Source organism: Ochotona princeps, chromosome 7 (assembly GCF_030435755.1).
Source record: "Ochotona princeps isolate mOchPri1 chromosome 7, mOchPri1.hap1, whole genome shotgun sequence".
In the NCBI taxonomy this organism is placed as follows: Eukaryota; Metazoa; Chordata; class Mammalia; order Lagomorpha; family Ochotonidae; genus Ochotona; species Ochotona princeps.
In genome coordinates, this window is record NC_080838.1 from 72,132,986 (window position 1) to 72,160,098 (window position 27,113).

General features: G+C 39.4%; 1 protein-coding gene and 1 long non-coding RNA gene across 3 annotated transcripts in view; one reads left to right on the plus strand and one right to left on the minus strand.

The window, feature by feature from the left end:
- LOC105942398 (uncharacterized) overlaps nt 1–11,979 on the minus strand; it is a 94,365-nt gene extending 82,386 nt beyond the window's left edge. Inside the window, exons 1-2 of the long non-coding RNA XR_009245860.1 lie at nt 11,867–11,979; nt 9,103–9,222 (exon numbers count right to left, since the gene is read on the minus strand). This is a non-coding gene — a long non-coding RNA (uncharacterized LOC105942398). The remainder of the gene's footprint in view (nt 1–9,102; nt 9,223–11,866) is intronic.
- LOC131480840 (UDP-glucuronosyltransferase 2B13-like) lies at nt 5,357–17,197 on the plus strand. Of its 2 annotated transcripts, none has more exons than XM_058667256.1 (6): nt 5,357–6,083; nt 7,357–7,505; nt 10,208–10,339; nt 11,782–11,869; nt 15,570–15,789; nt 16,661–17,197. In XM_058667256.1, the coding sequence occupies exons 1-6, from the start codon at nt 5,360–5,362 to the stop codon at nt 16,938–16,940; spliced, it is 1,593 nt and encodes a 530-aa protein (XP_058523239.1). In that variant the 5' UTR covers nt 5,357–5,359; the 3' UTR covers nt 16,941–17,197. The 2 variants fall into 2 exon arrangements, with proteins under 2 accessions (XP_058523239.1, XP_058523240.1); XM_058667257.1 differs by having other exon boundaries at nt 5,357–5,831; nt 16,661–17,195.
- The last annotated feature ends 9,916 nt before the right edge of the window (nt 17,198–27,113 follow it).

Genomic DNA, 27,113 nt, shown 5'->3' on the forward strand with positions numbered 1-27,113 from the left:
TAAGTACAAGAAAGTTTCAAAAGACAAAAGTACATATATACTTGGGGCTTGGCAGTGTGGCCTAGTGGCTAAGGTCCTCGCCTTAATCCCATATGGCTGCTGGTTCTGATCCCGGCAGCTCCACTTCCTCTCTGTCTCTCCTCCTCTCAGTATATTTGACTTTGTAATAAAAATAAAATAAATATTTTTTAAAAATGTACTTATCTTTAAAAAAAAAAGTACATATATACTTGAAGAATCATACAAAATGCAACACTTTCTTTTGTCATTTAGTCAGCATTTTCTACTAATCTCAAAATAGTTATGCATATTTATTTATTCATATAAAAACAAATGTTTGCAATAATATATTTAAAGATTTTACATCACATTTAAAGAGGATTCACAATATCATAAAAATCAAAATAATATGTATTGGACTTTGAATTTATATCTTCATAAATGACATCAATTCTCTTTAGGAATATAGGAAATATTCAATTTTGTAAAGATGTTTCTATTTTATAGCCATCATTCTTAATATAACCTTAGGCATATATATTTAATATAAGCTTTAACCTACATAAACAAGCATACGTTAAACATGAAATTTCTAACTATCCCTGTATGTGTGTGTATGCTTTCCATATCACTTTCAAAATTATGAGGTAGGAAGAACAGAGATGTATAATAACATAATCCAAATTGCATATGTTTTATATTAATTGCCCATCAGTAATCTATAATGTGTAAAATCAATCAGCAGGGATAATTTAGAACTATGGTGATTTAAAACAACTGAACAATCACACTGATTTAAGAAGAGTAGATTTAAGACAGTATGTTAGATTCTCTGCCAGTTTTTATCCTTCATAGTACTAGAATTAATGAGGAATATGGCATAGATCCACTTGGAACCTCGCTTTAAACAACTGCTTTATTTTTCAAAAATCCATTTTGAGTATCTGTGAATGAATTTGAGAAAACATTAAAGGTTCTATTATATATAAAAACCTCAGTTCCTGCAGTATTTATGGAATAGAAAATTGACCAAAAAAAACCTTTGAAATAACCACTTCTCATGAGGCAGCATAAGACTCACCAGGGAACAGCTCCTGTGTGTAACAGGAATAGCCATTAACAATGATTTTAAAATTGATCTACTGATAAGTCTGAGAAATTGTCTAAAGACATGCAGCAGAGAATTAGAAAGATATTCACTTTCAAAAATACTGAGATTCTTTGGTGTTAAATCCTGCCAGAGATCTGTATGTAAAATTTGGATTCAACCATCAGATAAATGAGAACAACATGATAAAGACATATAGGTTATATGTGTATGTGTATATGTGTGTGAGAGAGATTTATATATGAAATATTCAGCTATAAATCAAATGAAATTCTAGCATTTGCATCAAAATGTGTGCAGCTGGAGCACATCATATTGAGTGTTGTTTATACGTTTTTCCTACACTCCCACTGAAATCCTTTTAAACTTTTTATTTGGTGAAGTACTAAGCTTTTACTAAAATCTAAATTTAAGATGTCTCAAAAAACTTTAAAAAAGCAAAAAAGAGAAAAGGAGAAGGAAGTAAGTGGAGAGAGGAAGGGAAACTTGTGTTCTTAGAATTGTACATACAATCAATAGGAGACAAATATCAAGGATTTACAAAGAGTTTCACAAGCTCCACAACATCAAAACAAACAATCCTGTGAAGAATTGGGCAATGGAAATAAACAGACATTTTTCAAAAGAACAAATTCAAATGGCTAATTGACATATGAAAAAATGTTCCAGTCCCCTAGCTGCCAGGGAAATACAAATGAAAACTACACTGAGGTTCCACCTAACACCAATGAGATTGACCTATATTCAGAACTCTACAAATTACATTGAATCTGTTAAAAATCAATAAAATAACTTTCAAAATACATTTGAACAAACACATTAACATTTACTAAAAAAAAAAAAAAAAGCCTCAATCTGCTGCCCTCCCATCATTCTAGCATAATGCTTCAACAACGTCACAGCAGGTAGATACAGACTTGACCACTAACTCCTTCCACTAACAGCAGCCAGCTGAAATTGTGATGTCAGTTATACCACCAGCAAGACTGAGGATAAAAGTATGCCTGTCTTTTTCTACTATTTGTCAGGCTAACTTCCAGACGGGTGTGTTTACTAGGGGACTCCAATTGAGTCCTTAATACAGAAATCCTGTTCAAACACTGTATTCTAGAATTCTAACTCCCAAAGAGGTATTACCCAGCTCACTCAAGACAAAAGATCCATCATAGAGAAGCAACCTAAATTAATTAATCAGAAATTGCAGAATGGCAGAAAGAATAGAAGGTACTTGGCTTCATTCAGCATGACAAAATGCTAAAACTTCTATTGTGATTATTCTTACACATTTGTATGCATATTCCAAAAAACACTGAGTTATACATACTTAATTGGTTATATTAATAAATGTAAATGATCAGGTTTTCACCCCCTAAAATACTTTAAACCTTAGTAAGGAATATGGATCAGGACCCTTGCATGATGGCTCAATGAATAAATCCTCACTTTGTATGCCTCAGAATCCTTTTTGAGTGCCAGTTCTGACCTGGCTGCTCCACTTCCCATCCAGCCCCTACTTGTTTCCTGGGAAACCAGCAGAGGACGGCCCAAACCCTTGGGGCCCTGCAACAGTATGGAAAGTCCAGAAGAAGCTCGTGGCTCCTGGCTTCAGATCGGCTCAGCTCTGGCTATTACAGCCACTGGGGAGTGAACCAGCAGATGGAAGATCTTTTTCTCTGTATCTCCTTCTCTCTGTAAATCTGCCTTTCCAATAAAAATAAGTAAATGAATGAATGAATCCTCAAAAACAGAAATGTGGTTAGTTGTGTAGCTTCTTTATCTCTGATTCTGCATCAGAAAGACTACAAATGAAAGATACCTCTCTTGGCAGAGAATCAGGCCTGAGGACAGAATCTGAGGGATGAAGGTATGAGGTCACACTCGTGTGGGAACGGTAATCTTCTCTGGCACGCATAAGATCTGTGGCTGGGAGCAGGACTGGTTGGGCAGCTAAGGGGATGCCCCAGCAGGGTTGGGGTTTCCACTGGTGAGCGCAAGGGCCAGGATGAGGTCAGTGGTCAGGGCTGGACATGGCTGCAGTCTCCCTCCGCATGGGTGTGGACTGGGTCTGGGGAGCGGCACACTGCAGCGGACTCCAGCACCCACTGGTATGCATGAGAGACAGTGTGAATGTATAACGGGTTGGGTTAGGTCTCAGTTCCTGCTTAACCACATGAGAGCTGTGGCTGGGAGTGGACCAAGTATGGCTGGGCTGTGACTCCCAAGAGTAACAACCAGAATGGGTGTGGGCTGGCCATGAAATGACACTTACTTGCCAGGACAAGAGGTGGACAAAGTCAATCCAGGCCAAGTACCCACCAGTCTGCAACAGATCTGTTGCTGGAAGGAGATCTGATAGAGGAGCCTGGAGAACTCCTTTGTTAGGACATAGTCTCTGCAGGTGAATGCAAAAGCCAAGGCAAGGAGCTGCCCAGACCAGGCCAGGTTACTGTACCCACCAGCACACATATATGAATCAGGTCTGGGGCTGGGCCAGGCTGGGCCAGTTCATCATATCCACTGGCAGATTTGAGAACCAGGATGGGGTGCAGGACAGGCCAGGTTGGGCCACAACTTCAACCAGTCCAGAATAGGGCCAGGACTAGGTGCTGGCTGGGCCAAGCTAAACTACATCAACCACCAGCAGGAGCTGGAACTGGGAACAGGTTATACTGAGGCAGGCTGCAACATCCACTGGTGAATGCCAAAGTGAGGCAAGCCATGCCAATCTGGGTGCAGTGAATGCAAGGTCCATGAGCCCCGGAATCAGTAGGTCAGGCAGGTCCCAGGTTGCCTGACCCAGGTCCTTGGGCCTGTCTGCACATTGGGTTTTGGGTCTGTGAACCCCAGGGTCAGGGGGTCTAGCAGGGCCTAGGACTCCTGGCCAAGCTTCTTGGGCCCTCTTGTGAGGTGGGTGCTGGATCCGTGAGCCCTGCACTCATGGGTCCATAGGAGCCTGGGTCACTTGGTCCAGGTAGTTGTGCCCATCTGCGTGGTGGGTGCTGGGTCTGTGAGTCCCGGGGTAGAGGTCTGGCAGGGCCTGGGTCATCTGGCCCAGGTCCTTGGGTCAACCCGTAAGAAGTGGTTCTCTTCAGTAGAAAAGATGGAGCAGTGGATGGCAGACCGTAATGAACATAAAGAATATGGCAGCCCATTGGGGCCTGCAGAGGACATCTGTTACCATGCAGAGGGAGGAGAACTGAACAAATCGACAACTACCTCAGCCAAATGATGACAGCAAAAGTCTGGGTGAACAGAGACTATAAGGTCAACCAAATCAGCCAATGAGCATTGGAAGGATTTCCTCATCCTTGGACCGGCAAGTTTGAGAACATTTCAGAACTATCAAAACCACCTAGACAGGACCCTTGGAGCATGTGCCACATGCGAATCCTGGGTTGATACTGGATGGCTATTCCCTATCCCCATTACTGGAGCGATTGGGAGGCCGGGAATGACACCTCTCCTATCTTCCCTTCACCCAGAAAGAGGAAGCAGAAATAGAAAATTTTGAATCAATTATCACACGCACTTTTGCCTAACCCAAGATCATTCCCACCCCAATCAACTGTTCAACATCATCCAAAAAAACTTTTTAAAGCTCACTGAAAAAGTAAAACACCTCTCCCATTGCAATTGGCACTGTTCTAAAATCTCTCACAGTGTGTGCTTCCCTACACATGTGCTTATGTGATTCTGAGCTGGGCGAAAGCACTTAATCAAAAAGAAAATCTAGAGGTCTGCATTGGGCCATAGCAAGCTAAAGTGCCGACTGCATTGAATTCCAGCCACCACTTTGTATTCCAGATCGCTGCAAATACACCTAGAAAAATAGTGCCAGTAATTGGGGGCTGTGCTGCTCACATGAAACAGGGATGGAGTTTCAGCTGGATCTATATCTATCTAACTAGCTAGCTAGCTATACTACATACACACACACACACATACATACATGTGTTTTAGAATTGTATACCTATAGATGTGGACATAAATATAGATATATGGTATAGATATCACTTTGAAATAAATATTTTGAAAAAGATGGACTCTACATAAACAAATTATTATCTAGCATATAACTTGATTTTATCCTCTTGTCATTTTAAACTGACAATTCTGATGGTTCATTTGATTTATTTACTTTGACTGATAAAAATTGTACTTTAACCACTTGATACATTTGTACATGGAAATCAGCTCGAGCAGCTACAGAACAGAACAGCAATCAGAGAGGAAGCATCGCATGTCACTAGGATGTCTGTGAAGTGCCTTTCTCTGCTGCTGCTGCTACAGCTGAGCTGCTACTTCAGCTCTGGGAGTTGTGGAAAAGTGCTAGTGTGGCCGATGGAATTCAGCCATTGGCTCAATTTAAAGATCATCCTCAAAGAACTTGTCCAGCGAGGTCATGAAGTAACTGTTCTGAGATCTTCAGCTTCTATTGTAATCAATGACAAGAATGAATCTGGAATTAAATTTGAAACTTTCCCTTCATCTTACACTAAAGACGAATTGGAAACCTTTTTCGGGTATTGGTTCAATAAGTGGATATATAATGTGTCACTGGATATATATTGGGAGAATTTTTCAGTAGTGCAAGAATTCATTTTAGGCTTATCTGATGTTTATGAAAGTTTCTGCAAAGAAGTAGTTTTGAACAAGACACTCATGACTAGACTGCAGGAATCAAAGTTTGATATTGTTCTTGCTGACGCCTTCGCTCCCTGTGGTGAGCTCCTGGCTGAACTACTTAAAACCCCCCTTGTGTACAGCCTTCGTGGTTTCCCTGGCTACATACTGGAAAAGCACGGTGGAGGGCTTCTATTTCCTCCTTCCTATGTACCTGTTATGTTGTCTGGTTTAGGTGGCAAAATGACATTCATGGAGAGGGTAGTTAATATGCTATGTGTGCTTTATTTTGACTTCTGGTTTCCAAAGCTTAATGAGAAGAGGTGGGATCAATTTTATAGTGAAGTTCTAGGTAAGTCATCTTTTTAAATTGGTCCAAACTTTCCTGTGATTTTGCTATGTGATTGTATGAATAATCAGAGGAACTTGTCTTTCTGTATAAGATACTGAAATGAAAATAAAAATGTATCTGTCACTCCCACAAATGTGATGCCTGGGCTTACTTATGAGATCATCTGTCATCACTGTTCATCCTTGGCTTAAACATACCAAAGTGGCATACAACCACAAACAGTACCACTGAGGATTCTCTAATCAATTCCATGCCCATCCTACCCTATTTTTTTCTTTGTGGTAAAGAATAGGCAGATCCCTTTAAAATATGTTGGTGAATAAAGACATCTACAGTTATCTATTACACAGGTTTCTAGCACAACTACTATGAGTTATTGGGGAAATTATCCCCAAATAGCGCTGTTTCCTCATTTAAATAAAAATACTATTCTTTTGACCCAATGATTCCTTCTCAGGTATGAGATGTATAGTTTTATACCATATACATCCAACTGAAGACCCATGGTTTATGCCACAATCATTTCATTTGAGGTATCTAATGTTTTGACATTCCATCATCAAGCCCTTAAAAATCATAAGATTTGGCAGTAAAACGTGCTGAAATGTTGACATACTTGCAATAAGTTTCCTTATCCTTTGAGTATGTTTCTCAATTTTATACAAAAATAAACTAAATGGAAAGAAAAATTTTCATAAATAAACAGCAAACAATATTTGCAGAGCTATAAAATTTCAAGTGATATTTGCAAATATTTTTACATATTTATGTCAAATACCTGAGGTGAATCAAAAGCATTCAAAAGCGACACTCAACAAATACTTCAAGTTCACATAGCAACTCAAAGATTAATCAGCAGGCTAAGTTACAGAAACTGAACTAGGAACTACTATAATGCATCTATGTATGATTATGATGTTATGTTTGACTTTAGTGCTTAAATAATATCCCTCCTACAATGGCAATTTATAGGAAAATGCATGTTTGACTTTAGAGTGCTCTGTCCTCATGATTATTTCTGACTGTGAGCATACTGAGCTGACATTAGATAGATATTCTACCTGACATTGCAATAGACAGGTAACAGGAGAACAATGCATGGATGTACATGTGAAAGATGCAACTCCTAAATGAGCATGCTTGTTTAAACACCACAAAGACGCTGCACATCCCTGACTGAATCATTTCAATAACTTTCAAGAAATTACATGGTATGCTTTGCATGACGAGCCTCACATTGCTCTCCCAATTTTGTGTTTTTCTTTCTATTCAGGAAGACCTGCTACGTTCTTTGAGATTATGGGGAAAGCTGACATGTGGCTCATCCGAAGCTACTGGGATTTGGAGTTTCCTCGCCCACTGTTACCAAACTTTGAATTTATCGGAGGGTTCCACTGCCAACCTGCCAAACCTCTTCCTGAAGTAAATATGTTTTTGTTAACTATATTTTATACTTTTGTATTCTTAATAGAAATCACTCAACATTCTTCATTTAGAGCATTTGACTCAAATGTGGAGATACTGGAAATAAAATAAAGCATAGTTTTAATTAGAAATTCATTGATTGGATTTTTAAAAGTTCATGAAAATTTTTAATTAAAAGATGTGTTTTATCAAAGTACTTAACATAGCTCATAAGAACATTGATGAGTCCACAGAACAGAATTGAGGAGATAAAAATAATGATATTATCTCTTATTATTAAACATTATGTCCCACTGTCCTAAACATAGCAAACCTATCATAATGTACAATGTACACTGAATATGCTACCCTTGCTAATTTAGAAATTAACATTTTAGGCTTTTACTCTTGATAAAGGAAATGGATGAGTAATTAGAGCATTTGAAAATCATTTAAATGCATTAAGAATGTGTAATATAGTTTATTGGAAAAGTGAATTTATAATTGTTCAACTGAACTAAATATTACACACGTTTGATGGATAATATAAAAAGCATTCATAGATACAGTGTTTCTTAAGATTATGATGTCATTATATCTCAAGAAATGCACTTCATTTCTGACTATGAAGGTTGAAAAGCAGCTGTCGGGCCCGGCGGTGTGGCCTAGCGGCTAAAAGTCCTCAACTTGAAAGCCCCGGGATCCCATATGGGCACCGGTTCTAATCCCGGCAGCTCCACTTCCTATCCAGCTCCCTGTTTATGGCCTGGGAAAGCAGTTGAGGATGGCCCAATGCATTGGGACCCTGCACCCCTGTGGGAGACCCAGAAGAGGTTCCAGGTTCCTGGCTTCGGATCTGCACGCATCGGCCCGTTGCGGCTCACTTGGGGAGTGAATCATCGGACACAGGATCTTCCTCTCTGTCTCTCCTCCTCTGTGTATATCCGGCTGTAATAAAATGAATAAATCTTTAAAAAAAAAAAAGAAACAAAGAAAAGCAGCTGTCCTTGAAGTAGACCATGTGAATGAGGTTCACTACGTAGTAATGGACCATGCACGGCCCTACGAACTGACAAACTCTATTATATTGCTCCTTGTAGTTGTTTGTTAACAAGTAGTGGCGCAGGTTCTCCAGCTCTAACTATGTAATTCTTGTACTAAATATGAGAAGTAAGAAATGGCATTGGTGGTTGTTCATTCAAATAATCTAGCTGTGACTTGTAAATGCATAATTATTCATGATTTTTTGGACAAAGAAAAGTAAAATCTCTAAAATTTATTGATGTTCAAAAGTGCTAACTGCTTAGCATATCTAAAACAATTCAATTATCAGGAAGAATAAAATGTAATTGCCTCTGATCAGTTACTAAGACTGACAGATGGTGGAAGTCATCTCTTTTGCTATTGTGTAATATTTGGAAAGGTTTCCCAGTTGCTCAAAAGATCACTTATATATATGAAATTTACAATATTGTCTCACTAAATAATCTGCACATATATTCTTGGTGACAATGAAAGTTACACAGTTTAAATTATACTTTCTAACATTTTAATATACCTTTGAAAACATGTTGAATTTCTGCAAAATTGAATACTTAGGACATTATAAATTTACCTGTATAAAAAGATTTGAATCCAAGTCAAGAACTGTGAAATTTTTCTTCCTATACTGTCTCTTTCTTCCAGTAGTTTACTCCTTCATTAATAATCATAAGCTCACACATTTTGTGTCCTTCTGTAAAAAGAAGGGAAAAGTTTAACAGACCACATTGAATGAGTTCATAACATTTATATTCTTTGTTTATGTGACGTAGTCACATAAAGCTTTTCAGAAAAAAGTAATTAATAATTGCAAATCAGCATTTGTCACATTTAAAAAAAATAATCGGGCCCGGCGGCGTGATCTAGAGGCTAAAGTCCTCGCCTTGAAAGCCCCGGGATCCCATATGGGCACCGGTTCTAATCCCGGCAGCTCCACTTCCCATCCAGCTCCTTGCTTGTGGCCTGGGAAAGCAATTGAGGACGGCCCAATGCATTGGGACACTGCACCCGCGTGGGAGACCCGGAAGAGGTTCCAGGTTCCCGGCTTCGGATCGGCGTGCATCGGCCTGTTGCGGCTCACTTGGGGAGTCAATCATCGGACGGAAGATCTTCCTCTCTGTCTCTCCCCCTCTGTGTATATCTGGCTGTAATAAAATAAATAAATCTTTAAAAAAAAATCATTCCAAGTAACCTAAACCAAATATTAAGAATGATCAAATAATTTATAGGTTTACTTATATGTCCACAAATGCCTGTTTACATTGTATCATTATAATTATTTTACCAAACAACTTTTAATACCAATCAATCATAAGGGATTTAGTCAATAACAGAAGGAAAAGGACATAAATGAGATAAGATCACAATTTTCTGTAAAACGGAAAAGTAAGGTACATTAGGATTACAATTCTCTATGTATCATATAGTGTTCGTGGAGCATGAAGTTTTAGCTTTCGTAGGAAAGTATTTTTGACAGCCTGGCAGCACAATAATATGACTGTTATTGCTACTACTCTGTATACACTTGGGCAAATGGAATAGTTTGTCTCATACACTTTAGAACTGCCACTGTTGTTCCTTAAAGACACTTAAATTTCTTTCCAAGCTGTTTGCATTGATGCTTTCAATACTATTTTCTACACTGTCGTTTTGTGATAGACCCCATTTTCTCTTCACAGGACATGGAAGACTTTGTGCAGAGCTCTGGAGAAGAGGGAGTTGTGGTGTTTTCCCTGGGCTCAATGATCAGTAACATGACAGAAGAGAGGGCCAATGTGATCGCATCAGCCCTTGCTCAGCTTCCACAAAAGGTGAGAAAACATACCCTAGTGGTGGGCAACTACTGAATGAGCCTGCTAAAACTTAAAATGTGTCATTACACAATATTCCTGAGTAAAAGGTGCATGTTTAGGACAGCCTTCATTTATCCCAAGTACAAGCTTAAAAATAAAAGTCTACTCGATAGATTTAAAAACAGCACAGGCCTATTTATTTCAAATAATTTTGTCAATTACGGTAGAAGTGTATATCACACAAGTCTTGTGAGACTTTGGTATCATCATGGTATTTTTGGCAGGTAAACAGAAATGGCCAAATTCTACTGTACCATTTGCTTCTCTGCAGAATTGTTGAAGCCTGCATCAACTAAAGATGTTACTATACAGGTGTTACAATCCCTCTAGCAACTGCACTAGCCAGAAACATTAAGTGGGTGCTGAAAAAGTCTTAAAGCATCATGCACTTTAGGTCCCCATGTCATCTCTACTCTGACTTATGGGCTGTCCAAGGCATTGCCTGTTGGGCCCATAACACATGGGCAGAGTTCATCAAACCACAGTCCAGCAAACTGTGCAGCCGAGAAGATTTAGAGAAACGGAAAAACCATCCTGTCCTTCAGCACTAGTTTCCAGCACTGTTTAAGAAGAAAAAAATATAAAGGAAAATTGAGGAATAAGTCAAGTGCCCAGATCAGATGATTCACATTAAATAATGCATCTACCTAGAAGGACATGGTCTTGCTAAATATCTGCAAGTACCAATATTAACAGTCAATGTTTTCAAAACATTGTAGAAAAAGTTATAGTCACTTGAGTTAAACTTAACATTATCACAATGGTGGATCATTTCAATCGTCATCTTATTAAGAATTGGCTCTTATTTCTCAAATTTTAAAAATCTCCGATCCTATCAATGGATTCTTCTCAAAAAATACATCTTGGATGTTTTCATAGAAAAGGTCAAATATTCTTCCTAAGCAAAACTAATTTTCCACCCTTAGCTGTTGCATGGATTTGCTTTTTAAGTTAAATTAATGTCAAATTCCATTAGAGTAGAACAGTATATAGAAGTAAAAAGATCAGTGTATATAAGTAAATCCAAGTTTTCATTTTTAAATAAAAATGGCTTGTATTAAATTTGGAAGAATAGGATCACAAGGGAAACACCAGCACACACACACGGAACTTAGAATACTAACGATGAGTTTCTTTCTTTGAAATTTTGACACTATCATCGTTACCTAATAATTTCCTTAATACATGAATTTGTCACATGATTATATTCCATGTTTGATCAAATGTAATAATAGCACATGAAACGTAATGGCTTTTGTCCTTTAATTCTCATTTCCTCTCTTGTCTGCTGTCATTCATATGCAAGGTATTTTAAGAGTGATCTCTTGGCCTCTATAGAAGTTTCATGCAGTATAATGGAAAATCGAACTCTGGAAATTTGTATTTTCTTTACCCAACAGGTTCTTTGGAGATATGAAGGCAAGAAACCAGACACCTTAGGCCCTAACACTCGCCTCTATTCATGGATCCCCCAGAATGATGTACTTGGTAAGACACTGGAGAGCAAACACTGCAAACATGAGTGACAGCCAATCAAAACGAGAGTAGTATATGACAATTCATTAGTAAAACATTTCAAAGTGAAAACAATGTCTTCACATCCCTTTTCCAGTGCTAGGGAAAACACAAAGAATAACAGCAGTTGGCATTTTGTTATAACAAAATTTCTAGACTCAAAATTAAATTTCCTTGTTTTCTGCAGAGTTATCTCTGAGACAGAATTTCTTGCTATTCCCAGGGGAATGGCACTTAGCAGAATTGTTAAGATGCTGGTTGAGACACATACATCCTATACTATAGTTCCCCTTTAGATCAGTATCAACTGCATAGTAGATCTAGACTGAGACCCTAGCTTCCGGTTTTGGATTGTCCCCACCTTAGGTGTTAAGTGCATTTCAACAGTGAATCAACAGTAAGATTTCCTTCTCTCTTTCTTTTTTTTTTTTTTTTTTTTTTTTTTTTTTTTTTAATTATTTATTATTTAACTTCAGTAATTACATTGTATTATGTGACACAGTTACATAGATACTTGGGTTCTCCCCACCCCTCCCCAAACCCTCCCACCATGGTGGATTCCTCCACCTTATTGCATAACCACAGCTCAAGTTCAGTTGAGGTTTCCCCATTGCAAGCGTATACCAAACATAGAGTCCAGCATCTTATTGTCCCGTCAAGTTCAACGGTTTCTTAGGTATACCCTCTCTGGTCTGATGACAGAGCCAGCAGAGTATCATCCCAGTCAATTGAAAGCTCCAACATACCATCAGCAAAAATTTACATCATTATGGAATTAATTGACATAGTAATGAGTAACCAATATGTTAAAAGTAAATGCGGGTTCCCAGCCACCTTCTGTGACCACCTCACCTATACTTCAATTTTAGTTTATACACAACATATAACATTCAAAACATAACATGTTATACATAACATCATATCATCTTAAATTAAGGCAAACATGTGGTATTTAACCTTTTGGGATTGGCTCATTTCCCTTAGCATTATGGTTTCCAGTTTGGCCCATTTGGCCACAAAGAACTGCATTTTGTTTTTTTTAATAGCTGAGTAGTATTCCATGGAGTAGATGAACCATAGCTTTCTTATCCAATCCTCTGTTGATGGGCATTTTGGTTGTTTCCATGTTTTTGCAATTACTGATTGTGCTGCTATGAACATAGGAGTACATGTTGGTTTCTCATAGAACAAGTGTTCTGGATATATTCCTAGGAGTGCTATTGCTGGATCATACGGTATGTTGAATTTGAGTTGTTTGAATATTCTCCATACTGATTTCCATAGAGGCTGTACCAGCCTGCAGCCCCACCAGCAGTGGAGTAGGGTTCCCTTTTCCCCGCAACCTCGCCAACAAGTGTCGTTGGTGCTTTTATTCATGAATATACAAAGAGCTACAAAACAACCAAAATGTCAAAACAAACAAGCCACTCAAGAAATGGGCACGGGAAATGGGCAAACACTTCACAAAGGAACAAACCCAAATGGCAAATAAACATATGAAAAAATGCTCAAGTTCCCTGGCAATAAGGGAAATCCAAATTAAAACATCAATGAGGTACCACCTAACGCCAGTAAGACTGGCCCACATGAATAAAAGCATCTCTCTTTCTTTTTTAACTCATTTCTCTACCCCTTCTACGTATGAGTCTATTTATCTTTTTGTTTTTTGCCTTTATTTGTGTTCTTAGCATGGTTAGAATAAGTTAATAATTACGGAGCAATAACAATATCCTGCGTTGCCTCATTGACTCCAAATGTAATTGTGGGGAGCCATGCAGTTGGGTTGGATGGCATGGGTCTGTGATGAGCACCTCTCCTCCGTTAGCAAGCTATGAGGAGTTTCTGGCTATGCGGCAAGGCCAGGCAGAATGTCTTTCGTCACCTCATTGCTGCCTCACCCTATTGTATGGACACTAAATCACCTCTCTGATGTCTCATTAAATTCTCCTGAGGGTGTTGTTGTTTTTCTGCTAATGTGAAGTGATTTCTGTAACTGGTATGACACCTCAAATTGATCAATCATGTTATGATAAAAACATCTTTAGCAACGTAAGGCTATAACACACAGCTAAAAGTATACAATAGTACAATTGAGCCCACTATGTCTCCAAACATCCTGTTATGTGCCCACTTTTGTCCTGGGGTTTGCCCTAGTATAAGTAATGTTTTCCTTAAGAAATGGCTTGATAATATCTTAGAACTGATGGCAATCATGGAGGTACAAAGAGTTTGTTTACCCTGCACCTCAAACTGTTACAACACATGATATGACGTATTCTAGTTTCTCACCTCAGGAAGCAAAAGTGTATGGGGCATCTTCTAAAGGGAAACAAATGTGAAGCCCACAAAATGGCTTAAAATCTCAATCTTATACTGGCACTTATATTTAGGGAAAGAAAACAGTTTATAAAAACTTCTATCTTATATTGGCACTCATATGTAGGGAAAGAAAACAGTTTATAAGATGAAATGAAGTTTCTTGTAAAGGCCTTCTGTAGATTGGCTGAGTTGCCTTGATCCCTTTCATTGCCCTTTAACAAAAGAACAAAAACAATTGAATCAGCACTAGTTGAAGGTGACGGTAATTAATGCATGATTTGATTATAAGATTTAGCAAAGAATCTATGTTATATGCTTTTATAAAATCCTTTCATTTATGATCTTTTAATTCTGTACTCTTAATATTTTAAGCAATATTAGTTAGTTTGTGTTTAGTAAAAATTGATTTTGAGTATAAGTAAACCACTTGTCACTATGTAACTGCATGCGCTGCCAAACGTGGAGTTCCTGGCTTCAGCCAAGTGACTGAAGGTTTCAATGAGTAATGGTTTGTCGAAAACGTTTTCTTTGAAGTAAATAATATTTTTTAGGATTGTTTTTTGTATTTTTTTTTACCATGATGTAAAAATGAAACAATTGGATATTGTGCAAAAGCTTGTAATAATTTGTGTATAAAGAAGGCAACTTTTCTAAGTTGTCCATTATGAGCATCAAGCCATAGTGGTCCACGTCTTATCTCTTCTTCTTATCCTCCCACTGATCCATGCAGCCTTTTCAAGCTCTCAGTCAGCCGGACCTGGTCTCCAGCATGTAATCACTGAAGTTGTCCTGTGCATTTTCTCCTAATATACAGATTTCCAAATGCCACACAAACAACATCCCTCTGTTATTGTTCATGATTTTTGTACTTCCAACAGGAAAAAATATCAACAACCTTTATCATGTAGTGATAAGGAAATCCAAGATGGAGTTTATGTTCCCTTTTTTGGATTCTATTGATACAACCATCCCACACAACACTGCTTTGTGTGCCCTAAATATCATACTCATTGAACTGAGCAATAACATCCAGAGACAATGTTCTAACCAATGTTTGACCCTCTTTTTAGCATATGTTGCTTATTTTATCCTGACGGTACTCCTTTTTCACTCCTGCCTGGCCATATTGAATGTGTTCCAAGACTCAATTCACACATTTCTTCCTGTGACCTCCACTTAGTCCCACTGAGAACTTAAGTACCTCTTGCTCTTGATATAAAAGGAATTGAAATGCAGTGTCAGTCCTGTTAACAATATGCTGCTTAGAGCACATTTCTCTTCTGGTGTCTCATATTACCCATTTCTCATTTTATTTATGTAATTAATTATGTTACTCAAAACCATTCGATCCTAGGTCATCCAAAAACCAAGGCTTTTGTAACTCATGGTGGAGCCAATGGTGTCTTTGAAGCAATCTATCATGGTGTTCCTATGGTGGGCCTCCCTTTATTTGGAGATCAACCTGATAATATTATCTACATGAAAGTCAAGGGAGCTGCTGTCAAATTGGACTGGAAAACAGTATCAAGTGCAGAGTTGCTCAATGCCTTGAAAACAGTCATTAATGATCCTTCGTAAGTACAGTTGCTTCTTTCACACTATAGAGTATTTTCAGATAACTTTTCTCTTGCTGTTCAAAGGAGTAAAACTGATTCTGAATATGAACAGCATGTTTAGATCACTTTTGTTTAGTGGTAAGCAATAATACAATATTTGGGGTGATATATGGCTATTATTTATATATATACATGAATGAGAGAGAGAGAAAAATTGGTAGAGGAAAAAAGAGGATTTTCATGAACAAAAAAACTATGAACAAAGTTATAGAAATGACACATAAGTTTCAAGAAGCATCAGGATTCAAAGAATGGAAATTCACTTTCATCGCTCCTTGGTTTTTTTTTTTATTCATTAATCACATTGTATAATGTGACATAATTTCATAGATACTGGGATTCTCCCCTCCATTGAGTAATGAGTAAAGTTTAAGTTTACTACCAGTTTCTGATTGCTGGCACTCCTTATCAACTTTGTCCACACATGTACCTTGAGCCTTATCATGGACATGCCTCCTATCTCTAAATGTTGCACTCTTTTGAAACTTGTATGCCAGTTCCATTCACAGGTGCTTTAGAATAATTCAAGTGCCACATATGAAGAGACTTTTGGGGTCTTTGCTGTAGTTAGTTAGTTAGTTAGTTAGTTAGTTAGTTAGTTAGATTCCATGTGGATTTTTCTCCCTTCTCTTGGAATTAACAGATTTTAGTTTCTAAGCTGCCATGTTATAAGGAATTACTTTCTTCCAACTTCCTTCTTTAATCCTAAAAACTCATACATCCAAAAATATCTAGCCTATAATCTAAGATTCGTTCCTATCCACATGAAAAATATTGATCTAGATTTCCTTTTTCAATGTGTAAGTTATGCCTATTGACTTTCCTTCAGCTACAAAGAGAATGTCATGACATTATCAAGAATTCACCACGATCAGCCCATGAAACCCCTGGATCGAGCAATCTTCTGGATCGAGCATGTCATGCGCCACAAGGGAGCCAAACACCTGCGGGTTGCAGCCTATGACCTCACCTGGTACCAGTACTACTCTCTGGATGTGATTGGGTTCCTGCTGGCCTGTGTGACAATCATTATTTACCTTGTCATAGAAAGTTGTTTGTTGCTTTTTCAAAAGCTTGTGAAGATGGGAAAGAAGAAAAAGAGGGATTAAGGAACATAAAGAAGCTAAAGCTGGTGATTCTGAGAGAGAAAAGACAGTGTAAGTTAAGGGCAGTGCTTCTGTTAAAAGATATATTTAAACTGCCAGATGCAAGTGAATTGTAAAAAATGATGATTGAAGCTTGAAGTACATTTTATACCTCTTCAATGTTACAAATTTATTTTTAGTAAAATTGATAGCATAAATGTGGTAAACATTTCCACTAAAGTAAAAAGATAATAGACATTTTATTTCATTAGAATTTTAACATATAATTCAACAATATAAATAGCTACATGCAGAGAGGAAAAAAGAAACATACTAAATGTCTTTAATTTCATGTATGTATTTTTAATTAAAAAAGAAAAATGTGTATATATCCATTCTTCTGAGTAAGATAGTGCTCCATGCACTACCAAGGCCAAACTCAAGTGTATTTATGTGTTTTTCCCCTCTAATTTTCTCTGAGCATTATACTTTGTATTTTTAAGGGATTTTTTAATATATTAGGTTGTAAGGGATATTTCTGTTTACAAAACAAGTAACTCATGCAAATTCATTAATGATTTTATCAAAATAAATATTATTTGCAATTTTATAGACAAAGAAACAAACCTGTATCTACTCATTGATGGTTAAAGAATTTTTTTTGTCTCAGTCTTTTCACATTAAGCAAAAGGCTTACACACTTGAACTATATACACACATTATAATAAGCTTACTAGTTATTTAATTCTGTTTTACATTAAATTCCAAAAATTATGCAATAGTTCACATGTTTGCTTATTCAAGAGTGATCCATTCAGCTTTCTTTTTTAAAAAGATATATTTATTTGTCCAACTTTGGGTCCCCATCCTCTCTGGCAATGACCATCAGGATCGCTCCAGAAACCCCTCAAAACAAACAAATAACCAAACAACAAACAAAAAATCTAGAATAGATAGACAGAGAACAACAAGGAAAGCCTAGAATCAGACAGGCAGCGGTCAGCGTGGCCTCACTTATATCTTACTAGGTGGGACACAAAGATTAGTTACTCCTCACTAGGGCATTGAAGATTTCTCTGCACACCCATCCATAAAACTGTTCTGCACCTTGCCATACGTCTTGTTAGAGTTATAAGCCAGTCTAGACTTCCTGAAAAAAAAAGCCGGATTCAGCAAAATTACACTTCAACGCGATAAAAAGCTAAATACTACACTGAAAATAGACACGAGACAATTGAATAGTTAATCTATAGCCATTTTAGTAATAGTAATAGTAATAGTAATAGTAATAGTAATAGTAATCTATAGCCATTTATAGAACCTGGTTGTATAACTAAGATCGAAATGTCAATGAAGAAGTCACAGGATGTAGTTAAGAACTTGCATTTTTTTTTAACATATTGGTTACTCAATACTATGTCCACTAATTCCATAATGTTACAAATTGTTGCTGATGTTATGTTGGGGCTTTTAATTGCTCGGGATGATACGCTGCCAGCTCTACCTTCAGACCAGAGATGGTCTCCCCAGGAAGCCATTGAACTTATCTGGACAATAAGATACTGCACTCTATGCTTGGTATATGCTTGCAATGAAAAAATCTCAACTGAACTTGAACTGTGGCAATGCAGCAGTGGAGGAATCCACCCAGGGGGAGGTGGGGGAAATCCCAGTACCTATAAAACTGTGTCACATAATGCAATGTAATAAAAAAAAGATATATTTATTTGAAGTAGTGACAGAAAATGAGAGCAATGTGGCAAGAGAAAAATATTGATTGATCAATCTGCAAGTTGTCACAACAACTTTATCTAGTCCAGCCCAAAGCCAGGAACCAGGAAAATCTGCAAGGTCTCCCACATGGCAGGGGTCAAATTACTTTTGCCATTTACTCATCTTTCCCAGGTACATTACAAGGAGCTGCAGTGGAAGTGGATCAGCTAAAATTCAAACTGGTACTCATGTGGGAGTCCAGCATCACAAGTGGTAGATTGACCTACTGTGTCATAATGTCAGGGCCTGCTACAGTTTTCAATTATGTTGGCTGTCCAATCAATTTAAATACACTCCATGTGATCAAAGTAGAATCATAGAATTAATATGATACATTATTTATCTTTACATATTAACATATAAATATCTCAAAGAAGAGATATCTCCTGAAGGAAAAAATATATATATATATAAAAGTGGGATACAGATAGGAATATTGTTTTTTCATAATTGCATTAGGGGGATCAAGATGGCAGATGGGAAGGAGAGGTCATCGGGAGCTCAGCAGGAGAACCTGGACACAGAACTGCCCATTCAGCTGATTTCTTTGATTCAACCAGTAGCAGAGACAAAGCAGTAAACCCCAAACCCTGGACACAGAACTACCCATCCAGCTGATTTCTTTGATTCAACCAGTAGCAGAGACAAAGCAGTAAACCCCAAACAGACAATGCAGGAACAGGTGGGTCTCATCCTAGACCCTATCACCAGAACCACATTGGGCGCCATTTTGTGTGGGAAGGCAAAGGTTGCGGGATAGGATTGTTTTTTCTTTGTCAATCAGGCCAGTGGGGTATCTATTTTGTTTATCCTCTCAAAGAGCCAGCTTTTTGATTCATTTATTTTCTGAATGGTTTTTTTAATTTCGTTCTGATTTAGTTCTTGTCTTGTTTTGATAATTTCTTGTTTCCTCTTGTTTGTGGGGTCCTTCTGCTGTTGCTTTTCCAGTTCCTGGAGGTGTGTGCTTAATTCCTGCATTTGTTGCCTTTCTTGTGCTTTGATATGCACGCTAATTGCAATAAACTTACCACGTAACACTGCTTTGGCAGTGTCCCATAAGTTTTGGACTTTTGTATCTGGGTTTTCGTTGGTTTCTATAAATTTTTTGATCTCGTCTTTAATTTCTTCTCCGACCCATTGTTTGTTTAATAGCATATTGTTCAGCCTCCAGGAGTTTACGTGTTTCCTGGGACCTTTTGAGTTGTTGACTTCCAGTTTCACTCCGTGTTGGTCTGAGAAGGTACATGGTATGATTCTGATATTTTTGTAGTTAGTTAAACTTGCTTTGTGTCCTATGATGTGGTCTATCCTGGAGAAGGTGCCATGCACTGCTGAGAAGAAGGTGTAGTCTGTGGCCTTAGGATGAAATATTCTATAGATGTCTACTAGGTCCAGTTGTTTTATTGTTTGTGTGAGTTCTGTGGCTTCCCTGTTGAGCTTTTGCTGCCTTGACCTATCTATTGGTGTTAGTGGGGTATTCAGATCTCCCAGAATTATCGTATGTTCATCTATGTCTCCCTTTAAGTACAAAAGTAGTTGTTTCACGTAGCTGGGTGCGTCCGGGCTAGGAGCATAAATGTTAAGAATGGCAATTGGTTCTTGTTGGATCCTCCCTTTCAAGAAAATGTACTGCCCTTCCCTGTCCTTTTTGACGTTCGTTGCTTTGAAGTCCATATCATCTGAGAATAGGACTGCCACACCAGCCTTTTTTTCTCGTCCATTGGCATGGAATATTTGTTTCTACCCTTCCACTTTTAGTTTCTTGAAGTTTCTTCTGGTTAGATGTGTTTCTTGCAAGCAGCATATAGTTGGGTCCTGATTTTTAACCCAGTCTGCTAATCGGTGTCTTTTGAGTGATGAATTTAAGCCGTTTGTGTTGAGGGCTAATATTGAGAAATTATAATTTTGCTGTGCCATATGCCTGTGTTTTTGAGGTTGTTGGTGATTGATTGTTGTTTCTGTGGATGGACTTTGTTGAGATTTCCCTGATTGCCATCCTTGCTTATGGCTTGCTTCCTTTTTCTCTGGGAGTAGCGCATTTCTAAGGAGATTTTGTAGAGTTGGTTTTGTGTTGGCATATTTTTCTAATTTCTCTTTGCTGTGAAAGTATCTAGTTTCGTTCTCGTATACAAATGAAATCTTTGCTGGGTAGAGTATTCTTGGTTGACAGTTATTCTCTTTCAGTACTTGGAAGATTTTGTTCCACTCCCTTCTTGCCTGGAAGGTCTGCTCTGAGAAGTTGGCAGTGATTCTGATGGTCCTGCCCCTAAATGTAAGCTTATCTTTGGTTTGTGCTAACCTTAGGATTCTTTCTTTGTATTCATTGGAGGGTAACTTGATTACCACGTGTCTTGGGGAAGATCGTTTTGGGTCCACCCTATGGGGAGTCCTCTGGCCTTCCTGAATTTGGATTGGGTTCATGTTCCAGGTATTTTGGAAGTCCTCCTGCATAATTTCCTCAAGTACTGGTTGTATGCCTGTCTCTCTTTCCACTCCTTCTGGGGGCCCCATGATTCTGATATTTGACTTCTTGATGTTGTTGTTCATCTCCTGGATTGTCTTGGTTGCCTTGTGTAGTTGTGACTCTAGTTGGTTAATAATCTGCCTGCTTTCATTCTGGGAATCTTCCAAGTCGGATATCCTGTCTTCTGCTGCTGTAATTCTGTTGGCTAAGCTCTCAACTTTGTTCTTCAAGTCTAGGATCTCATTTTTGAGTAATTTTGTTTCTGTGATTATGTGGTTTTTTAAATCTTTGAGCTCGTCCCATCGTTTTTCATTGTCTCTGAAGAGTTTTATAATTATTTTTCTGAACTCCTTCTCAGAGACGTCTTCAATTTCTTCATGTGCAATCTCTGCGATCAACCAGGCTTTATGGTGGCTTTTTGGGGTGGAGCAAGCTGTGTCTACCTCACTAACTCTCCTATTGCGTCTCATACTTGTGGCCCAAGGTGTTGCTGGATTCTCACCCTTGACCTCTGTTGCCACCTAGTGGGTGGCCTGCGGTCTTGCTGGCCTAGGTTTTTGTTTTCCTTCTGGACCAGGGAGTTTTGGGGGGTTTTTTTGCTTCCCTTCTGGGTTTCAGGTTTCAGCACCTCAGGTTTCAGCGCCTAGGAGCATGGGACTTGTCTCTTGGGTTTTTGTTGTTGTTGTTGTTGTTGTTGTTGCTTTGTTTTTTTGGTCTGAGGCACAGGATCTTGAATTTCACCCTTGCTGCTACAGTTGCCAGCTACTGCACTTCAGGGTCCTAGCGTCCTCCCGGTACCGTGGCATTTCATTATGGGGGAGTTTGTGTCAGGCAGCTGTCCCCATCTTTGCCTGGGTCCTGCCAAGGTTATTAATAACGCCACCAGTGCTAGAGGCTTCAGCACTCCTGCAGCTTCTAGCCACCACTGGAGGGGCTTTGTGCAACGACCTGCCAAAGTTGCCTCTGTATCCTCCAGTTAAAACTCCCGCCGGCCTTTCCCCCGCTGAGTTCCCAACTCACCGCTTTTGAGCCGACAAGCTGCGCCGTGGACGTTGCCTTGGTCTTTTTGTTGTTGTTATTTCTGGTTGATTCTCCAGACTGCGTGGATCTTGTTGATTCCGCAGTGTCCTGGGAGGTTAGCACACCTGTTTATACTACTTCCAACTATACTTGGCCCTTCCTCTGGCACTTTTTGGCCCTCTCTCTCTGCCTTCCCCCCTACATCAACCCTTCATGGTCGGCCATTTTTTCGACACTTAAATAACTCTTCGCGAGATAGGATTGTACTGAGCTTGGAGGGAACTCATTTCTGGCTCAGTGAATTTCACCAACATAGCAAACTACAGGTTCCACCAAAAACAGATCTGGGTAGAAGCAAAATCTAACAGTCAGCAGATCCAGATCTCCACCAGTGGCACATCAGTCACCATTTTGTACAGTGTGGCAAAGGCTGTGCTCATGTGCTCAACTGGGAGCAAACCGTTACTCTGGTCCCATATCAAAAAATAATACTGCGTTTGGCACTCTACTGTTCAAGACAGGTCTGTGTGGTCCTAAGACCTAACAACCAGCAGGTTCCAGCAAGATCAACACCACCAAATCTTCTTTTTTAGGACACCTGGTGTCTCACTAATATTGGGAACTGCCCAAACCAGAAGTGGGAGAAACATTATACAGACAACAGATCAGCCACAGCACAGAACCACAGGAGGTAGAGAGTGGTGAGTCAGGACGTGTGGCTTCAGAAATCATGGTTAAATTCTAAAATAAGTCCCTGGATCTGAAAACTCACTAGAAGGAGTGGCACAAGTGACTGCAAACAAAGAACCATGTTACAACTGCAATAAGTAACATTGAACTATAGACCTGTGGGATACACAGCTGAGAAACTTGTTCTAAGGAGAAGAATCTGATAACCAGAAGTACAGTGACCAAGGGCAAAAGAAAAGACAGAGGTATAATGAATATTACTGAAGATTCTCCTGTAAAGGGACAAAAGCCTTTGCACACCTCAGAGTTAACTGAGTAATACACCGCAAAAATGGGAGGTACAGAATTCAGAAAACTTATTTTAATGTTTCTTATCAACAAGAAGTACACACAAGAGTTCAAGGAATATGTCACACAGGAAATAGCAATGCTGAAACAAGATATAATAGAGCAAATCAAAAACTCGGTGCAAAGTCTCAATAATAGAATGAAAGATGTAGGAGAAAGAATCTCAGAATTGGAAGATATTTCTTGTCACAATGGGGAAAGAATCAAAAAGCTGGAAGCCGAGTTGGGTCAAGCTAAAAAAAAAGTATTCAAGAATTAAGAGACACTATTAAAACGCCAAGCATAAGAGTTACAGGTATTCCAGAAAGTGCAGAAAAGATGCTGAACTTAAAGCTGCATTCAGTGAAATCATAAATGAAAACTACTCTAATCTGGAGGAAAAGAGTAGGAAACACAATAGAGGAGGGGCAAAGAACTCCTAACGGAGTTGATCAAAAGCAATCTTCACCACAACACATGATAATCAAGCTTTCTTCAGTCAAATATAATGAAAAAATTCTTAACTGTGCATGTGAAAAATGAAATTGCTATAAAGAAGAATGGCATTTAAATACATAACTGACCTCTCACAGGAAACTCTACAGACCAGAAGTGACATATTCCAGATTTTAAAAGCAAAAAATTGTTGGCCCAGAATAACATACCCAGCAAAGCTTTCTTTGTCTTTGAAAATGAAAAATGAAAAAATGAAAAAATTCTGGTTGTAACTCCTTATGAAGAGTTGTGACATTATGGGAAAAATCAGTCGGGGGGTGGAAAATAGGGGAGGGGAATCCCAGACTATGCAGAATTGTATGATAAATTAAAAAAAAAATTTAAAAAAAGAAAAAAAATGGTTCACTGAATCATAGTATCATTTTGCAACTGGATTTATTCTGCAAAAGACAAGAAAGGAAAAGGAAATGCCTTCGATGTAAGTTTTCATACCTTTTTATTGGAATAAGACCGTGCACAGAAAATATTATATGATTCAAACAAAAACAGGGGCCGGTATGGTGGTGTAGCAGGCCTATGGCAAGGCCACTCCATGTGGGCACCTGTTTGTGTCCCAGCTGCTCCACTTCTGAGCCAGCTCCTTGCTAACACATCTGGATAAGAAGCAGAGGACGACTCAAGTCTTTGTGCCCCCACACCCACGTGGAAGACTTGGAAGAAGCTCCTGGCTTTGAACTTCAGGCTGGCCCATCTCCAGCATCATTAGTCATATTGAGAATGAATACCTCTGTCTGTTCCTCTCTCAATAAGTCTGACTTTCAAGTAAAATAAATAGATCTTAACAAAACAAAACCCACAACTAAAAAAAAAAACAAAACCAGAGAAGTTATTTTGCCAGAAGCCAGTATGGAAGATAGGGCTTCCTGTTGATCCAGCCGAGTGCCCCAGCACCTCTGCAGCCTGTTCCCAACCCTTCAGTGTGTCCATCAGATTCCCAGATGTGCACATATTCTGGTCAAGACTGCTCAAAGTCATGCAATTCACACACACACACACACACACACACACTCCTTTTTAGTCAAACTGTTGTTGCTTTTTGTCATTTAGTAGCTTTACATATAGGTGTGGATCTTTAGAATATCCTGGATTCAGCAGAAAAATGTTTTAAAGGAAGAAAGCTTTGTACAATAGAAACTTCTCAGCAAAACACTTTGAACTTTGAACAAGCACCAAACTACCAAAATGCAGAATGAAAACAGCATTTCAACTCCACCAAGGGTAGTCATCATAACAATTTTAAAAATCACCTAACTTCAGTAGGCACCATTCACTTTTGAAACAGGAGACAAAAATATTTCCAGCAACAGCCTTCCAAATCTAGGGCCGGTTTCTGAGTATTTAACTTCATGCTTTAACAGCTAAGGTGAGCAGGATGGAGCCCCGTATCCTCTGACAATGGTAAGGAGAAGTCAGCTACCTTCTGTGCATTTGATCTCTGCCTGGAGCAACTCTTCACCTGCCTCCTCCTCCAGCTCCACCTCAGCACAGCCTGCTGTGGCAGCCTCATCATCATGACCCAGATCATACCCTGTCCCGGGAAGCCTGCCTGCACTCTGTACCACCTCCACATGAGAGAGCAGTTTGCTCTAAGGTAGGCGACAGCAGATGAGATCAAATGGCCTAATGTGTATGCTCTCTTTTCTATCTCAGTCTTGGAAATAATACACCTACTTACCGAAACGATTTCCAGAGCTAGGGATTTTGTCTATTTTTAGAACTAACCTACTTGGGCAGATAGAAGAACCCTTAGGAGCACCTTCCTCACAACTGCAGAAGGAAAAAGGCCTGTCGATTGTTGGGGAATGGCTATCCAAACCACCCGCACTGGGATGTGATTCTTCAAGGAATTAACCCAGCCTCAGGGATTACTGATGCTGGCTACAGGTCCAGACAGGCCTAGTGTGCAAAACACACCCTCCGGAGTATTAAAGAAAGGAGTCCCAAGGCCAGTGTTGTGACGGGTCAGGATAAACCACCACTTGTGTTGCCAGAGTCTCTTAGTGCCATCCCAGCTCCCCGCTAATATACCTGAGAAAGTGGTCGATGATGGCTTGAGTGTTTGGACCTCTGCCATCCACGTGGGAGACCAGAATGGAGCTCCTGGCTATGGTTTCATAGCCCTCACAGACTAAATGGAGAGCAAACAGTGGATAGAAGACTCTCTGTGTGTGTGTGTGTGTGTGTGTGTGTGTTTCACTTTGCCTTTAAAATAAATATTCTTAAGCAAATATAGGGGCATGGGCCCAGTAAAATGACTTAATGTCTATAGTCCTCGACTTGAACATGCCTGGATCCCATATGGGCACCGGTTCTAATCCGGGCGGCCCCTCTTCCCATCCAGCCCTCTGCTTGTCGCCTGGGAAAGCAGTGGAGGAAGGCCCAAAACTTAGGGAGCCTGCACCTGTGTGGGAGATGCAAAAGAAGCTCTGGGCTTCTGGCTTCGGATAGGCTCAGCTCGATCTGTTGAGGCCGCGTGGGGAGTAAACCATCTGACAGAAGATCTTGTCTTTCTTCCTTTCTGTATATCTACTTTTCTAGTAAAGATAAATCTTTAATAAAAAACAAACAGAAAATATATAGGGGCTGGCATTGTGACTCAACAGGCTAATCCCCCACACTGTGGTGCTAGCATCTTATGAGTGCTGATTTGTGTCCTGGCTACTCCACTTCCCATCCAGCTCCCTGCTTGTGGCCTGGGAAAGCAGCAGAGGAAGGCCCAGGTCCTTGGGACAGTGCACCCATGTGGGAGACTCAGATGAAGCTCTGGGCTCCTGGCTTTGAATTGGCTCAGTTCTGGCCATTGCAGCCATCTGGGGAGGATGGAAGACCACTCTATGTCATCTCTTTGTAAATCTGCTTTTCAAATAAAAATAAATCTTTTTTTTATTGCAAAGTCAGATATACAGAGAGGAGGAGAGATAAAGAGGAAGGTCCTCCGTCTGATGATTCACTCCCCAAGTGAGCGCAACGGCCTGTGCTGCCACGATCCAAAGCCAGGAACCTCCTCTAGGTTTCCCATGTGGTGGTGTAGGGGCCCCAGGCTTTGGGCCATCACAAGCCTGGGAACTGGATGGGAAACGGGCTGCCAGGATTAGAACTGGCTCTCATATGGGATCCCGGAGTGTTCAAGGCGAGCACTTTAGCCGCTAGGACACCAGCCTGGGCCTTTTTTTTTTTTTTTTTTAAGTCAGATATGCAGAAGGAGAGACAAAGATGAAAATCTTACATTCATTGACTCACTCCCCAACGGCCTGAGCTGTGCTAATCTGAAGCCAGGAGCCCAAAGCCTCTTTCGGGTCTGCTAGGAGGGCACAGGATCCCAAGGCTTTGTGTCATTCTTGACTGCTTTCCCAGGCCACAAGAAGGAAGCTGGATGGGAAGCAGGGCTGCCAGGATTAGAACTGGTG